Source organism: Trichechus manatus, unplaced genomic scaffold, assembly GCF_000243295.1.
Source record: "Trichechus manatus latirostris isolate Lorelei unplaced genomic scaffold, TriManLat1.0 scaffold00073, whole genome shotgun sequence".
Taxonomy (NCBI): Eukaryota; Metazoa; Chordata; class Mammalia; order Sirenia; family Trichechidae; genus Trichechus; species Trichechus manatus.
The window spans coordinates 3,363,103-3,380,792 of record NW_004444009.1 but is presented as its reverse complement, the minus strand read 5'-3'; the positions used below and the strand labels follow the sequence as shown (position 1 = coordinate 3,380,792).

Genomic DNA, 17,690 nt, shown 5'->3' with positions numbered 1-17,690 from the left:
TTTTTTGGGGGGGGGGTCTTCTACCAAGGCCATCCCCGTTACCCCAGAGTTCCCACATTATCCAGGACATAATTAGAGCTGAAAAGGGAACACGCCAGCCCTCGGGTTGCCGGACTCCCTCGTTTCAACAGCCCCGAAGCCAGCCAGGGGGCACGCGTCTAGCAGGGCCCGAGGCGCGAGAGAAGGAGCGGGGAGCTGCGCGCACCGTGGCCGGTAGCCCGGCCGCGCCTGCCCCGGGCCCGAGGCGCGGCCGAGGCCTGGGCGAGGGACTGCGGGCGGGCAGCCGCTGCCACGGTCCAATTCGCTAGTTTGCGAAGGTCAAGGAAGCCGGCCTGTTTTCCCAGGGATGGGTCCCCAGAAAGAGATGCAATAACAGTTCCTGCCGAGGTGAAACGTCATCTGCATATTTTTTGAGAGGGGGAAAAATGGACGTTTTCAACTTGTGTGTGGGAGGTTGGGGGAGGAGAACAGGATGTCGGGGTGAGGGGAAGTGAGCGGGGGGAAGGGGAAAGTAAGGGGGGGAACTGTTTTCCCGAGCCCCCGTCTGGGGCTTTAAAAATACATTTCTGGCGGTGGGGCAATAAAGAGGAGGCAGAGGGTGGTGGGAGTAAGAATAGCGGTTCACCCAGTTGAGAATTTGGCGCTAAAACTCCCAGGCTCCGGGCTAGGTATATAGTAATAACCTCTAAAGATCCCTTTGAAAGGGAACTCTACTGTTATTGTAGTAGTCCGGTTTTTAAAAGAAGGCTATATTAGAATATTACTTCTATAGTTAAGAATTAGGGTTTGGTTGTTGTTCTTTGTTTGTTTTTAATCTTTTAATCTGCGCAACAGGATTTGGGAAATAGTTCATTTGAGCCGCAGCGACTGTATTGTAGAAAATATAAGGATAAATAAGGAGAAGAGTTTTATGTATATGTATTTCTTAGATATCCAGTTAATTTCCCAAAACCACGATGTTTCTCTCGTTATTTCTATAACCATTATTGTTATCCAAATTTCTCTTAGTTATTCCGTTTACTTTCTCCATGGAAGAACACGAACTTACTCTTCAGAATAAAAAGCAGCATTCTGCCCATCCAAAATGAAGATGGTATCATTCATAAAATTAAATGCCAAATTTAGTTAGAAAAATTTCCACTCTTCTTGTTCTTTTAAACCGTATCTGTACACTCTCATTTTCTGTTTTCTCTTAGACTCTGGTCAAAGTCTAATTTGACAGTTAAATGAAAATGCCTAGTACATAGAAGTTGTAAATCTGGGAAGCTCTAGAATTGTCAAATGATACCCAGAGGTGACAAAATTTCTGAACTCTCAAATTTTAAGTGTTCCCAATTTGGTAAACTGGCTACATGCATACACAAAGGCTATTTCTTTTCTCTGGAATATTATCTATATTCCTTTCTGTTGTTCACACACAAGATTTGTATATAATTACATAACACCTATGTATGCAACTACATTTATATCTTACATATATACTTATACATAAATTTATATATAAAGGGCAAAGCTAGACACTGGCAGATTTTTAAAGTACAGAATAAAAAGTAGTGGTTGCAAGGCCTCTTTTCACTTCTGGTATCAAAGGCTTATCACCAGTTTGTACTCAGCAAAATGTTCTGCCTCAAAGTGAAGCCATTAATGGTGCTGAATAAATGTTGATTGGTCATCACCAGTTGCTTGAACTCCCCCACCTCTTTCCATTTCACAGCAGGTCCTCCCTACCAAGTCTCATTTTCCACCCCTGACACTTAGAGCAAGGGCCTCACTTAAATTAACTAATGATTATCCTTCCCCAAAGAAGTGTAAACAGACCCTGATTTATAAATTTGCTAATTGCTGTTCCTAGTGCAGACCCCCCGAGTATCTCAGTCATGCACATATAAAATTCCAGGCTCACTAGAAACCAGAAAAAGCAAAGCAAAAATAAACCGCATGGATGAGAGAGAGAAGGGAAAAAGATTCCACATTCCACCAATTCCCTACTTTTCCCTTTTGTGGAAAAGTATCCCAAAAGGTCAAACATAAACCTCAGATGAAGAAAACCGCTTAAATATTCTCTCCTGCTGAACTACTTTGGGTCTCTTGAGAGTCAGAAAGCAATAACCAGCTACACTCCGGAATAAGCATCTGATGGATTTCTGCATTCCCAAAAAGGAAAGTGAAATGCCAATCTGCTCTTTATCCCTATGCAATTTGCACAGTCCAGCCTTGCTATCTTTTATCTACAGCCACTCAGAGAAGAAACTCACAGATTTAAGGAGTAATCATTTTTCTCCCAGGAATGAGAGAAATAAAGTTCTACCAGAGTCCATAATCAGAGTCTCAAAAAGGCTTCCTATCATTAATATTACTTTTTGGCAATAGAGAAAACAATTGTGATACTAGCAATGCCCTTGGAGAGGCAGAGATGAACATCAGGTTTCAGTCTTCTGAGTCAAAATGTGTTTGTCTCTCTCTCCTTGTAGCCCAATGTGAAGGATTTGATACCATTAAATTCATGTCCACACACACAAAGGAAATTATACAGATAAATGGGGAACACAAACCACCAGTACTAATATTTTTAGTTTGGGCCCCCAGGTTAGGCATTTCACACTATTCTTCACTAGCGCTAATGCCAACTGTATTAATTAAAGAAAATTTAAACTAATTTTCTATAATAATTAAAACATGTTTAAAAAATACCATTTGAAGTATTTGGTATGGAGGGGGAAGTGTCAGGAAAACGGCAGCGGTCTGTTTCTGTATAATTTCAAGCCAGATTCCACTGGAAGTGGAGTTAAAGTCCACCGAAATTTAATTCCCCCTTCGTCCCTGCGTGAAGGTCGCCCCATGAACATTTCTTTCTCGGAATTTTCCTTACAAAATCCGAAACCCAAAGTGGCTAGCTCTGAGCCCAAATATAGTGTTCACTAAGAAAATAGCGTTGGATGGGGTGTGCAAGATCAGAAATCGGAATCGCTGCGCCCAAGCTCTGTGCATTGCTCTATTCCAGACAGCGCAGCTCTTTCTTCGCCGCGCGTTAGGCCTGCGTGCGTCAGAATATTCTCCCAGGTGCAGAAGTGGGCGGTGGAGCTTGCCTCCTGCCCCAGCGAAAGAGAGGCGGTTTCCCGCCGCTTCGCTCTCCTGCTACCCGGTGCCTTCCACGCGCATCACATGGGTTTCTGTAGCGTGGGGCGGACGGGAGCCTTCGGAAGTGCAAACCGTAGCCCACATTCTGAGCATCAGGATCCCTCCTCCCACGCTCCTCCCTCGAGCAGTTTGCTGTTGTCATTTCTAAGAGATGGAGCCGGTTAGAATTCCCTCCCTCTTCCTATGGGCTTCTATTGTGCCAACGCTCCAGGGCCGAAGTTTTACACAGGACGTCTCCACAACGCTTCCCTACAGCCCGAGAGCCCCTGCTGTGCTCTCTACCAGATCCGTGCACCCCGAGGGTGTCTGATTTCGCCGCCGTCCGACCACAGCGCGAAAAAGGCGCCTGGCAGTCATCTCTGAGAGAAAAACCATCCTCACCCGTCGATGACAGATTCAGAGCTAACCTCCCCTCCTCCCCCTCCTCCCTTCACACAAGGTCACTTACCAAGGAGCCACCTCTGCGAAAGTCCGTTTTGGCCTGACAGGCAGGAGTCTTGAGCACGTCCAACAGGCCCCCCGCACTTGGCTCTCCACTCTCGAGGCCTGCACTGGTGCAGGGGTGCACGCACTGACGGGTGCCACTTTGGGACCGGGGTTCTCACCCGGGACCCTACCCCAGGCAGACCTTTGGGCGTCTCGGTCCTGCGCGCCGCACACCCTGGCACTGCCATCTGAGCCCTGGCTTGTGCCTGCCCCGCACAAGCAGATTCTCCCCACTGCCTTCAAGCTCAATTTTTTCTCAGTTATGTAAATATCAGTAAGAGTTACATCCTCCGTTTTCACCCTGTGTTCTCCTATTGGGTGCTGGGGGCGGGTAGAGGGGTGATGTTACGATTAAAATCTCGGTGTTTCACTCTGAGCAAATAAACCACAAACTGGCAGATCAATTCGAGAAACAAGTTGATCTCGATAACTCGAAAAAAGAAAGAAGAAAGTGGCCTGGAGTAACCGAGGTTTCTGCCCGGGCTTTTATTCCTAGTTTCACTAGGCGTTACGCGGGTGGGTGTACCCGAGGGTGCGAGCGCTGGACGCGTGTGGACGTGAGCGCTGAGTGTCGATCTGCCCATATGTTCTTGGCTCTGCCTGCCTGAGTGTGCCCACCAGCGCGCGCCGCCACCTCCCCAGGCCTTCGGCGCGCCTCGGCTGCCGGACTCACGGCCGCGAACTCTGGAGAGGAAAATCCTTCCACAGAAGGTTTGAATTATTTCGCGCCGCGGGAGACCGGGCCTTGGCCGCTCTCGGCTGGGGATTTGGGCGGGAAAGGTCCAACCCAGAGCTGGGGAAGCCGGGTGGAGCAGGGGCCGGGGCCGGGGTCCGAGCGCAGATGGCGCCGCCGCGTGCCTGAAATATACTTCCAAGGCCGCAGCCGAAGCAGCTGTTCTGGACAATGCAGGTCGAAAGTTTCCTCTGTTGCTGCTTGGAGTGAGGCGGGGGCGAGCAGGCCCGACAGCCTGGCTCCTTGGAGATGAATGTTGAGACCCTCCCTAGCCCGCGGTGACTGAGTCCTGGCGGTTTCTCCATAAGACACAGAGTGTATTCGTGGGAGTGATAGTGAGGGCGCTACACAGGCCCGTCTCCAAAACCGGGAGGGCCTCGGGGTTTTTCCGGGCCACTAGACTCGGTGGAAAATTTCGAAATACATACATACTGTGTGCCCTCTGACGTGTGAATGCCTACAGTTCTCCGGCCGGGCTGGTCCCCCGCTGCTGCAGGTTGGCGCCCCAGGCTGCGGGCGCTCGGGAACCTATTAAAGCCAGCCCAGTCCTGACTCGGAAAGAGAAACGGCCTGTGAATAAACAAAAGGCTGCGTCTTCGAATAAAAGCAAAACATTAGCAAAATCTGACCCTTGGGACGTCTGAGGATCCCTGGAATTTGTGGCTCTAGCAGTCAGTGGGGGCTGAAAACGGCGGGGGGGTACTAGTCAGAGAGGTGATGGTGAGAATGCTAAATACAGTTGCTCTAAGCCAGTGTCCTGTGAACATGTGCGCGTTTGTGCTTAATCCCTCCCCGGTCCCGCGGCAGTTTTTGTTGTTGTTGTGTTTTTCCTTTTCCTGTCTGCTTATCAGCCTAGGGTGGGAAAGGCACGCGGCGGCTCCAATCCCCTCGCAGTCCTAACGGAGAGAAGCCAGTTTAAACAAAATCTTGAGGCCCAACGGGGCTGAGACGCGGCCCCAATGGGGTCGCCTGAGTCCCCCCACCCATACACACACCTTTAAGTGGAGCCTTGTGTTTGTTAGGGTGCTATGTTAGAGGGGAAAAGGAAGAAAGGCCTAAAGGGGACCCCCAAGACCCGGTGCAACGCGCTGCCGGGGAAGGATCCCGCAGCTCCTCCTCAGCTCCTGAGACAGCCAAGTCTCCACGCTGCTGTGCCATTTCCCTGAAAGATCTTTTCTCGATCTGTGTCCAGGATCGTAAGAAAGCCTCGGCCACTATGGGGCTCCAACTTGGGGATCGCCTCAGCCCACGGGTCGCCAGGCCTGACCCGTGTAGCCGGGCTCCGCAGAAGGCCTGCGAATGCTCTCGTCTGTAGGCTTCTTTCTTCTCCCGGGCCCTTGCCCCATAAAATATTTCGTTTCCTTTCTAATTCAAACGCCCACCTTTGCCTTAAAAATTTTTTTTTAAAAGTGACAGGGGTCGCTATGGGTCGGAATCGACTCGACGGCAATGGGTTTTCTTTTTTATTATTATTATTATAGGTAATGGGAACAGAAAACAGAACTCTCTGTTATGTAAAGTTCTTCCATGTCAGGTCCTCCACCACCACTACCAGCCGGTGGGAGCGTGTGAAGAGGATTCTGCAGACTAGAATACGCGTTCATAGCCCCTGGACTGGTCTCTCCCTGCCCGGAATCCTTCACATAACTCCTTCCAAAAACAGCAGAGAGAAAACTGCTAGCTGAGTTCCTGATTATGACACCGAGTGTTGGCTCTTTTGAACATGAGACCACAGAAGAGCTCTGGGCAACCTGGGGACTCCCAAGTGAAACGTTCCCGCGGACAGTGCGTCTGCCACGCGCAGCTAAATAAGTTGTACCATTTCCGCCATCTCGAGAAAATAAACGACCCTCCCAAATCGTGATTTGTCATAAGGCCTGGAAGAACGTCCACTGAGTGTGAAGGCCCTAGCGAGATTTTTACAACAGATAAATGTGGTGAGGAAATGGGGTCTGGCGAAAGAAGGGAAACAAACATTCGCCACGGTTCCTGCGTGGACAGGCACCCCATCCAAATACAGGGAAAGACTTGAACTGACGAAATAAATCTCTTTTTAATTTTCTTTTCATCGACTAATAAAAATAACTCCCCAACACTAAACTCAAATACCGTAACGGGACACAAGAACACGGAGAATTTCTAAAACCCTGTCTCTGCAGGTCACCCGCTAATCGCGTTATTATTAGCCTCAGGAGCATGGAAATTGAACTGTCACTGCCTAAAGAGAAAATGTAAGCGACAGCTGTCCTTCCTCGGGTCGGCTGGCTTTTACGGCCAGGATCCGGAGCTCTGTCCCCAAGCTCTCGATCCTGCGGCCGCCCCACCGCTGTGCGGGACGCCACCCCTTCCCTGGATTTGCCCGCGTGTGGATCGTAGTCTACGTCCCAGCCCTGGCTGGTGGGCAGGAGCACCTCCAGTGTAGTTTTAAAGAGGCCGGGGCTGGAACGTTTCTGAAGCCGTCAAAGCAAGCTGCGAGAGTCGCGTTTGCGCGCGCGCAAGATTCTTCTGACAACAGCTGTTACCCCGGGCTGTTTTGCACAGTTGAAATCCTGGCACTTAATAGGAAACGTTAAATTGCCCCCTCCCGGGGTTCTATTAAAATACAGACATCGACATCTGCCCTATGTTTTATGTGTTGTGTGTCCATAACATGCCCAGAACGCGCAGAGATCCGAGATACAAATTAAGCGCATGTCCGGCTCCCCAAATACACACAGAGATGCAGGTCCTGAAGAATGACTCAAGGCACAGAATAAGAGTCTAACATCCATTCTTGTTTCCACAAACCCCAAAAGAATAGAAATATAATTATGCTTTCTGTCTCCAGGAATAGGGGAAACACAACTTGAGTCCCAGAAAAGTTGGTGGGGGAAGGGAAGCACCCAGGCTGGAGGCTAAATGGGACAAAGTGGGCATTTCCCGAGACAGAAGTGTTTGGGGCAGAAAACCTCGCCAGTCAGGCGGGAGCTCTAGGAAGCCAGTCTCGGCTTCCCTCCGCTCCCGGCCGTTGCCTTCTACCCACGTGCCCTCCTAACCCCCAGGGGCCTGCTGCTCTTCAACTGCGGGCACCAACAGGCTTCTTTGCTTGACGTTGGCGACGAAAATGCAAGGATCAGACTAGTCCCCTAAATTGGTTCCAGCGAATTTAGGGAGGTTCAAGGCATTTGCAAGAAGAAAAGGGAACCCGCGTTGGAGTAGCGCAGGGCGTCAGCGGTCAGGGCCTCCCTCCTTGCCACTCCGCCCGCCGGCTAGCCGCCCCGTGTCCCCAGTCCGCCCGCCTTGGCGGTCCAGCCCGACGCACTCACCCGGGTGGGGCTCCAGGCAGTGCGCGGCCGCGTCCTCGGTGTCTCCGAGTGGGCCCGCGGGGCTCAGCGCCTCCATGGACAGGTCCAGCCCCTTCTCCTCCCAGTCTCGCAGTTTCCGCTTTTTATTTGAGCCGATCAAGGCTTCAACGGAGAAGGCATGTGCTCGCGAGCTCAGGGCGACTGCAGATCTTCTCCTTTCACTCATCTTAGCCGCCCGCACCCTGGCCCCCGCTCGCTCCGCTACTCCTCAGCAGCCCACGCCCTCACGCTCCGAGCGCCCGCGGGGCTGGGCCCCGGAAAGGCGGCTGCGCGGCGGCCGAGGCCGAGGCGGCAGCTCCGCAGGTCCTCTGCACCCTCCTCCTGTGCCCTCCCCCGCCCTCCGCCGCCAGCTCGGACGGGCGCCCCCAGCTGCCCCTGCTGCTAGGAACCAGCGCCGGGAGCGCCGCCCGCTCGCTGCAGGAGCGCTGGAATCCCGCTTCCCACCCACCCGGGCAAGCGCTCACAGGCTGTGCCGACTGGACTTCATCTTTTTTTATTCTCTCTCTCTCCTCCCTCTCTTTTTCTCTCCTCCCTCTCCCTCTTCCTCTCTTGGTCCTCCAGTTCCTCCTCTGATCCAAACTTCTGGGAAACTTTTTTTTTTTTTTCCCCTAAATTCCTCCCTTCCCGAGGAGCTAGGGGCAGGCGGTGAGCTACCGTCCAAGGGGCAAGGGACGGGGAGGGGGGAGGAAGAGAAAGACCGAGGGGAAAAAAAGCCAGCCCCCGACCAATGGCGAGGAGAGAACAGGAGAAACCCTGAGAGCCCGGGCCAATGAGAGGAGGGGAGAGACTGAGGCTCCGGCCAAGGCTCGGCGCTCCGGCTTCTCCGCTAGGCTCCTGGGCCGACCTTAACCCCTGGCTTCCCGGTCCCTGATGGACTCTTGTTTTTTTTTGGGGGGGGGCGGGGGGGAGGGAATGAAAGCCAGGGTCTGATCTGCGCTGTTACAAACTCCTGCAAATCCCAATCCCGTACCTTTTCCTCTGCTGCATCTTATAGACTCTGCAAGTCCAATCATTTTTAGGCAGATCTGAAATTTTTGGGCTCTGACTATGTTAACCTGTCCAAAAATGTCAGAAAACCACTCTCGATAATCTTGCCTACCCTCACGTGCTTTTAGATCTGCTGGGTTTGCCCGGATTTCCCCCACCACGCAGGTTCCTATGTTCCTGTTGAGCGTTTTCTAAGCAACTATGGTTAAGGCAAAACGAAACGAAACAGCAGAAAACAGCCCGTTACTATCCAGGGTCTTGTAATCAAAATCCAAAGATCTTTTCCTCCCTCCAGCGCTACCTGATGGAGGAGGAGACTCTGGCGCCCTGGAGCAAGAGGCCGGAGGTGGCGGCGCCAGTCTTACCGCGCGCTCCACAGGCGGGTCCCGGATGGGCCCGCACCCAGAAAATACTCGCCTTCCCTGCCGCGCGGACGCGCAGCACTGGGCCGCCCTTCGCCAGCTCCGGGCGTTTGTTGTGGAGGGGCGCTGGGCGGGCAGCCTTTACAGCAGAGAGGGCGCTTTTTCTTTCCTTCAACCCCGGTTACCTCTGGAGTCCTTGGCTCTTCCCGCCCCGCTGGCACTCTTCCTTAATTTTTTTTTTTTTTTTAAATAGGACAGTGCATTCATCAGGGACTTCTAAGGAACTTAAAATCCAGCACTCCTACATTCTTATTTCCCACACCCTCTCCCCAGGTTCCGATGCTAGCTGCAGGAGACTCTGCGCGCAGCCTTGAGTTGAGCGCGCTCAGATCCGCCAAGAAGTCTGTCCCTCCAAGCTGGGGAAACGTGCCGGATTTCGCCGACCACGACCACCATTTCAGCCACAGCCTGATCTTCCCTTTCTAATGCCCTGATCTAGACGTTTCTGTCCTCCTTCGAAGAGGTTGGAAAGAACTGGACCCAGGGCGGGGTGGGGAGGTGGGTGGGGGATGAGCGAGGGACGGAGCGGCTGAGCAGACAAGTCGCGCAGTCAGACCTTGCGCAGGTTGCGAACCCATAGGGACAGAGGGTGCCCACCGCGAGTGACAGGCCACCGAGAACGAGCGCCCGCCCGTCCTCCCACCCCTTGGCGAGAAGAGACGGGCCCATCGGGCCTCTGAAGCGCAGAGTTCTCGGCTTGACCACCGAGGGGCCCAAGAAAATGTAATCCTTGCTATAGTTGGAAGCGCGCTGGTGCTGGAGGCTACGCCTGAGGGTTGTGAATGCTCCTTGAACCTCTTCAGCCCGAGAGAGGAAGGCAAAAAGGCCATTCTGGGGTCCCTCAAATTGAACCCCAGCCCGGACGACAGGAAGCTAGCCACAAGGTGAGTGGGATTCAGCCAGGCCTGGGCCTCCTGGGCCTTCCTGGAGCCTGTATCTCTGGCTTGAGGGTCCCTGGGGAGCATGTCCAAGAACCCTGGGGAGCTGGAAGCTGGGCACTGAGCCCCCTCACGCACGCTGCCCCCACGAACTCCTGGAGCCCGAGCGGTGAGGCGCAGGGTTTCTCACCTCAGGTGCCACCTGGCGTTGCTTGCAGGATCCTTGCCGAAAGTGACTGTGCAGTCACCGCTACCAGCGTTCAGAAAAAGAATTGAAGACACGGTAGGCCCAGAGCGCGCAGTTCCCTTCCCTGGCGCCTCAGACCTCGCTCCCAACTCCACTGTCGCCCGGCATTCTCGCCGCCTCAGACCTCGCTCCCAACTCCACTGTCGCCCGGCATTCTCGCCGCCGCTGTCCCGGACCAGGCGCGGTGGGGTAGCGATGAGGCCAGCCCTTAGCCTTCCCCGGCTCTTTCTTCTGCCCCATCGCCTGTATCTCCCTCTGGCAGCCTCGCCTTGGCACTCTCCCAGAGGCCTGGTTTGGTTTGAGAAGTGGACACACTATAGGTCACACACTCTTCCTGGTGCCAAGAAAGTTACTCAAAAAGAGGACTTTTCGGTTACCCACGCACCTAAATGCAGGCCCAGAGGGGTGCACAATGTAGGTGTCCATGAACACGAGTCCAACAGACGCACATACAGGCGTGAGCAACGCCTTCAAGGACACCCCACTCAAATGCTCCAGACCTATGAGCTCTTGGAGTTCCTACACACTACCCTCGGTTTGCACACAGGTTCCACCACCCCATCTCAGATACACACCTATTCTGGAATTGTGGGTTAAGTCACTAAAACTAATCGGACCCAAGTGAACCCAGGCTGGTTTGTAAATCATGAAATTAGGGTTCTTCACTCTAGGCAACACAACAACAACTACAGGTAACAGTGAGGGGCAGGAAAGTCTTTGTGTGACTCTTATGTCTTTCAATTTAAGTTTTTCCCAGGAAGTGCATTTCTTGGTGTGTGACTCTGTGCTGATGGGGAGGGAGGTCTGGAGAAAGATTAAGCGGGATGGTTTACATTGTGTGACTTAGGTGTATAATTGTATGTGGTTGGGAGGGGAAGGGAGGATTTAAGGGCATTAAATGTAAGAAGCTGGGATTGTTGTATTCGTTTTCCTTTCACTGATGACATCAAAGAACTTTCAAAGTCTCCTCTCAGTTGCCCCCCCCCCTCAGTTTCCCTATCCTTTAACCTTTAGGAGTAAGAGTGGGGTCCCCAATATAGAGGCTAATTCCTGAGGCAATCCCTGGGTTTCCCAGCCACGAACTCCAACCTTATACCTGATTGGAGCCTATGGACTGGCAGTCTATTCCAGGTCTATTTCAGGTCTGAAGATGTTTGACAAGCATGGGGCTAGAAGCCCCACCCTATTCTTTGCAGGGCCCCGAAGAGCAAGAGAAGGTTGTTGGGGTACTGGGAAGTCAGAGGGGTCAAGGAAGCCTCCCTGATCACCTGCCAGGACATATGGGGCAAGAAGGCATCCAGTCCTAGACTTGGCAGCATAGTGACTGCTCACCTGAAACTGACCTTGTCCAGGTATTTTCATTTCTCAAAGGAACAGAGAGCTCTGCCTCTGCAGCATCGTAGAACTAGAGTCATAAACACAAACGCCCATTCCTAGAAATGGAGCCCCCACATCCTCCACATAACTGTCCTTCCTTCCCATTTCCTCATCCCAATACCACCCTAAATACCACCATTATTGCTGAAATAACAATAAAAATAAAAGCTGCCTTTGATTTTGGAGTTTTGAGTGGGTAATTGAAAACAAAGTTAAAAATACAGTGGTTATGGATTGGAGCAGGTTAGGCTGCCCCTGAACATGTGGGCAGGACACCCTGTGGGGGTGGGAATTGAGTGAATTCTCACGGTGGAGGCAGGTGTAAAACGTTATGAGGAGACTATGGGGTTTGGGGAGCCACCAGAAACTCCAAGGCTAGGTGGAGCCTGGTAAGCAGGTCCATTGAGGCCAAACTGACGTTGGGCAAGTTAAATAGCCTCCTGCCTCAGTTGCAGACTGAAAGAGTCCTAGATACTTTACGACTAACCAAAGCAGGAAAGATAATCTGTTCGGGACTGGACAGAGGAGAGGTTTTATTATTCCTGTGATTGAATCTTCCAGGAATGTAAGGCAGACATTCCCCTTTTTACCTTCTCTTCCCAAATTGGTGCCCCCAAAAGCAACAAAAAGAGCACGAAATGGGGAGACATAACTGTCTTGGAGCCCTTGAGCGGGGGAGGGTAGGAAGGAGTCCATTTCTGGAAATGCTTGCCCAATTGCCAGTTCCTCGGAAGCATCGAGGGCCCAATCCTGTCGCCTTGAGATGCCGCTATTCTTTCGAGTCCCCAAGAGCTGGGAGACCGTCGTGTCGTTGACTATTCAACCACCCTCTCACACTTTAAAAATGAAAGTCCGTGGGGGCGAAAGGGCCTTTAATGATGTTTTTTTGTTTTCGCGAAATAAAATCTTTTGTTTTTATTTTAAACTAGCAGCGTGCCCACCTCCCGGTCCTTCCAGATGTTTGCAATAAAATGGCAGGTTTTGCCTTTGGGACTGGGAATAAAATTTAACGGCCTTTACCCTGTAATTATTCTCTTAGCTCGCCCTTCATAAATTTATCTGCTTTCTATTGGCATTGGAGCAGGGGACGAACGAAAGGGGAGAAAGCCCGGATTTTATATTTGTGACTATAAAAAAGCGCCACCCGGTTTCCCCGCCTTCGGCTGCCACGGTGCGGCCAGGACAGCCTGCCCGGCGGGCGGCAACATAGCGCTATTGTTCGCTGGCCTCGGTCTGCGCAGGAGCCGGGCCCTTCCACAAAGGGGGCCTTGTGTGGCCAGGCCCAGAGCGCCCGCGCCCAAGGGGCGAGGATATCCTGTTCCCCCAGGCCCAGCTCCTCTTTCCCTTGGGCTACCGCGCAACCGGACAGCCGGACCTTCGCATTCAGTCTGCGCCCACTGGGCGCCAGCTCCGGCCCCACCAGCCTTCGGAGGAAGCAAAACGAGCCTACGCTGAGCCCACTCCGGCGCCCGCCGGGAGCGTGAGTGAGGAGCCTGCCTTCAGATACCCAGGCGCTACGGAATGGCTGGCCGGGGACACGAGGAGCGTGGGATTCCTGGTAGGCCCTGGAGTCCCTTTTCCCCCTCACCTTGCTTCGGCAGGGCGGAAAGGTAGCATTCAGCACTCTCCGAGGCTCAAAGTTGCTTGGCAAGCCATGTGCCCCAACCCAAAGGCAGCTGGCTTTAAGTCCACAGTGGTGCACTCAGAAATTAATGTGGGTACCCCAGCAACTACCGTATACTTGTACAGGAAGCTTGCAACTACAAGGTTCATGCATGTATGTATCGCGCGTAGCTACGCAAAGCCATATGTATATGTATCTGCTAGCGCAGAAGGCATGTACAAGCCGTGTACACTTACATGCCTGTACCCACACGTGTACCTTTCTAGAATCAAACACGCATGGAGAAATAACACATGCTTGAGTACACAGCGTCACACATAGGTATGGAGAAAATTCTAACCACATACTCAGTTGTCCCCAAAGTCTGCAGAAATCCCACGCATTCCTCTTGCTGCATCTCGCCCCTGTCCAGTTACCTCAGGCTCTCCCTGGCCTTCTCAAGCTAAATCCCTGTGGCCGATCGAGACCCCGTCCTCTGTATCAGCACGGAGCTGCCTGCGCGGTCAAGGTCTCCACCGCAACAAAAAAAGGGAAAAGTGAGGAGCGTCTAGCCCCGAGGCCTTGCCCTGGAGAGAGCCACCCAGTGCTGGGGCGAGACCAGGGCTTTCCCCAAAGCCTCTGGGAACTGCAGCAGGGACTGGCAGGCCGGGGCAGTAAGAAGTGGTGGGGCCAAACGGGAGCAGCAGCGTTTTGTTTTGTTTTGTTTTGAACTGCGCCCAGCCCCCTCCACCCTGCAGCCAGCCAGCCTCCGACCGGCAAGTTAAACCTCTAGGGCTAGACACGTCCTAGGTGAAGCGTTCTTTTGGGTTCTTATTAGCCCCCGGGCCCCCAGCTCTTCCAGGTTGCCCTCTGATTGTGACTCCATCTCCTCCTTCCTGGGGGTTTACAGGTGCTTGGCTAAGCGAGGCTAAGAGTTCCTCCACCCTCCCCTCCCCAGGAAGAATTATCTAAAGCTTCAAACCCACTGCCATCTAGTCGATTCCGACTCATAGCAACCTTTTAGGACAGAGTAGAACTACCCCCACAGTGTTCCCAAGGCTGTAATCTTATGGAAGCAGTCTGCCATATCCTTCTCCGGGGGAGCGGCTGGTGGGTTGGAATCGCCCACCTTTCGATTAGCAGCCCAGCGCTTTAACTACTACGCCACCAGGGCTGCTTATCTAAAGCTTACAGGGGTGAAAAGGCGGCAAAAGCGCCAGGCCGCGAAGTCTGGTTGGCTCCACCCAGAAACTGAGCCGAAGCGCAGTCCGTCTGGGGGCACTGGGACATAAAGAAGGTTCCTAACTTAGGTAAGAGGCTGGCAGAAGTGGGGCAGGGAAGAGGGGCGGCTAGTGCTCGGAAATGGTGCTCGGCACGAAAACCAGCCACTAAGAGCAAGCATTAGGGCTGGAAGTGATACTTTTTTTTTTTTTTTTTTTTTGTCAGACGTGGTTGAATCTCACTTATCAGCAATAAAACGGTCTCCTAGAAGCAAAATGTCCTCTGTGAAACTACGGGAGCCTGCCAGGTCCTCAACCTTCAGAAACAAGCGTCGACCCGTGGATATTTACAGCTTCATTACAGATCAATTTCTCCCTCTCCCGGAGTGGAGAACAAATTGTCCGTAATTCAAGCAACATGGAAAACAAATCTCCACACTGGACCGGGTCGCGCAGCCTGGTGGAGGGGCTGGGGAATTAGATGTCCCGGAGGAGGTGCAGGGCCGAGCTCAGGGTACCGGGGTGGGCAGACTTGTGCTTGGCTCTACCCTCCGACTGGGGCGGGTGTTGGAGGCGGCGCCGGCGAAGGGCGTGAGCTAGGTCATGGGAGGCGTTTTTACGTGGTTTTGGCCCATAATTACTAGGCCAGCTCTTGAACCCTCCCTGAGAGAAACCTAATCAAAGGTGGTAGGAAAGAATCGGAACTGCTGGGTGGTACGCCTAGTTTCCAGCGACGTCCGAAACTGCTTGGGGTTGGTAGATTACTAACATGGGGCAGTTCGTTGCCGAGACAAATGAGCCTTCAAAATGGTTGTTTTATACCCGATAGCCCCTTTAGAGCAGAGACACGCACGTGGATGTCTGTGGAGAGGCCAATATTGCCAAAGCCTCGGGTCTGCTACTGGGGAAACAGTGGGGATCAACTTCACCCTGAAAGCGCTCTCACAGTTGCAGGAGACTTTGCACTCTGGCCATAGCCAAGTAACCTGGAGAGGCAGGGAGCCAAGAAAGTTGTCTATCCCTAACCAGAAAAAAAATATTCATTTAATTCATAGACTTTTCAGGATCTGCTGGGACAGCCAACAAAGCCAGGAGAAAGAAGGCTCTCTCAGAGCACAACAACTGGGAATCCAGTTCTCCCTAATTCTCACTGGCGTCTGCAGCACTGGGCCCAGGAAATTTGAGGGCTCTAACCTGGCAGGAGCCCTGGTGGTAGAGTGGTTAAGAGTTTGGCTGCTAACCAAAAGGTTGGCAGTTCAAATCCACCAGCCACTCCTTGGAAACCCTATGGGGCAGTTCTACCCTGTCCTATAGGGTCGCTTTGAGTCAGAATCCACTCGACAGCAAGCAGTTTTTCTGACCCGGCAAGGGCTGGTGGCACTAGAATGGGCCTGGAACTGCACCAACAACATGTCCCTATTATCTCTATCCTTGACGTCCCTCGTTGCTGGAAAGAGAACTTCTGATCCACCTGACAAAAGAGCAGAAGGCAATGACGTCCAGAGGCCTCTCCTTCCAGGAAAAGCAGAGACAGAAAAGACAAAAAATGTTTATTTGCATAGCCTTCCTCTTGCCACCAAGTCTGTCTGTATCTCCTTTCTTTCGGGTCTGCCCCGCTTATGAAGAGCTAATATTTATTGAGATTTTACCCTGTGCACCAGGTGTGGTGCTGTGTTTTTACATGGGCTAACTCATTCCACCCACTTCAAGTCCTATGAGCCAAGAACTAGCCCCCTTTTACGTATGAGAAAACTGATGTACAGAGGGGTTATGTGACTTGGCAGGGGTCACACAGCTTTTAACAAAGGTAATATGGCTCTAGGGCCAAAATTATTTATCAGTGTAACCTGGGAGGCACAAACAGCTTCTGCTCAGCTACTAACCGAAAGGTTAGAGGTTCAAACCTACCCAGTGGCACCATGGGAGAAAGGCCTGGCGATCTGCTTCTGAAAAGATTATAGCCCAGAAAACCCTATGGAGCAGTTCTACTCTGTGACACATGGGGTACGAATTGATGGCAACAGGTTTGGATTTTTTTATTGTTATTGTTGTTATTTTATATCCCCAGCAGGAGTCCCTGGATGTCCCAAACAGTTAAGCACAGGGCTACTAATGGAAAGATTGGTGGCTTGAATCCACACAGGTGCCTTGGAAGAGAAGCCTGACAATCTACTTCCAAAAGATCACAGCCGTGGAAAACCCTACGGAGTACAGTTCTACTCTGAAACACATGGGGGTCTCTATGAGTCGGAATGGAACTACATGACAACTCGTTATACCCCCAGCCTTGCTCAGTGCACAGGCACATACATGCAACTTGCATGCCTAGATTCTCTCTGGCTGCAGATTACCCAGCAAAGCCTATGCGGTAAGAGAGGGTTTTGGGGAGAGGGTGACATCCTGTTAAACAAGCAAAAATTAAAAAGCCCACCTGGATCCAAAAACACACAGGAGGCGTTCCCAGCTTGAGCGCAGCATCCTTACTGGGATAAAGGGACAGGAGCTCCCATCTCCTCTTCCTTCAAGGCAGGCTCAGGCCAGGCAAAGCAGAGTAGAGATCACAGCAGAAGTCGCAGTGGTTGATTCTGGGGAGGGAGTTGAGGACCGTTGTCTTGGGCAAGCTCGGTCTAGGAACATGAGGGCGCCAAACTCTCTTTGGGCTGGCAGGGCTCCTTGGGCCTGCCTCTGGCAGGCCTCACCAGCAGACTCACCTGCCAGTACCCTTGCCTCCCAGCGCCTGGGCCGACTCAGCTTGGGAGTCTTCACCTTAGACGCGTTCTCTTCCCAGGCTCGCTGTGTAGCTCAAACTGAAAGTCACTAGTTCCATGAAGCCTTTCTCCATCCTGACCTACTAGTAATATCTCACTGGTGGATCCCTCACACTTGTGTCCTGGTAACTGAATTATTAGGAGGTGATTCGGTTATGGGGGAAGCAATAGGAAGTCCCCGGATCCCCCAAGCTCGGTTCTAAGCACCTGACCATTTTGAGTAGAACTTGTCCGTGCATTCTTGGACGGTAGTCAGTGCTATGGCAGACTGCCTCTGCCCTCAGATGGGAGCTTCCTGAGGACAGGGCATGGAAGCCATCCCCATAACTCCATGGCCACCAGCAAGATGTCGCTTTCTACACAGGGCTCTCTCTATATATATACACATATATAACCCCCAGTCGTTATCTATGTAGCTCAGATGCGCCTGAAATGCAAATACAGAACGGGTCCATCTCTCAGAACAGTTATAGGCACCAGTTTTCCA

The 17,690-nt window shown here is 52.2% G+C and overlaps 1 protein-coding gene across 1 annotated transcript in view; it reads right to left on the bottom strand.

Moving 5' to 3' along the window:
- TBX15 (T-box transcription factor 15) overlaps positions 1–7,867 on the bottom strand; it is a 139,352-nt gene extending 131,485 nt beyond the window's left edge. The window contains exon 1 of the mRNA XM_004380342.1: positions 7,663–7,867. Within this exon, the coding sequence (XP_004380399.1) occupies positions 7,663–7,867 (205 nt within the window). The remainder of the gene's footprint in view (positions 1–7,662) is intronic.
- Between the last annotated feature and the right edge of the window lie 9,823 nt (positions 7,868–17,690).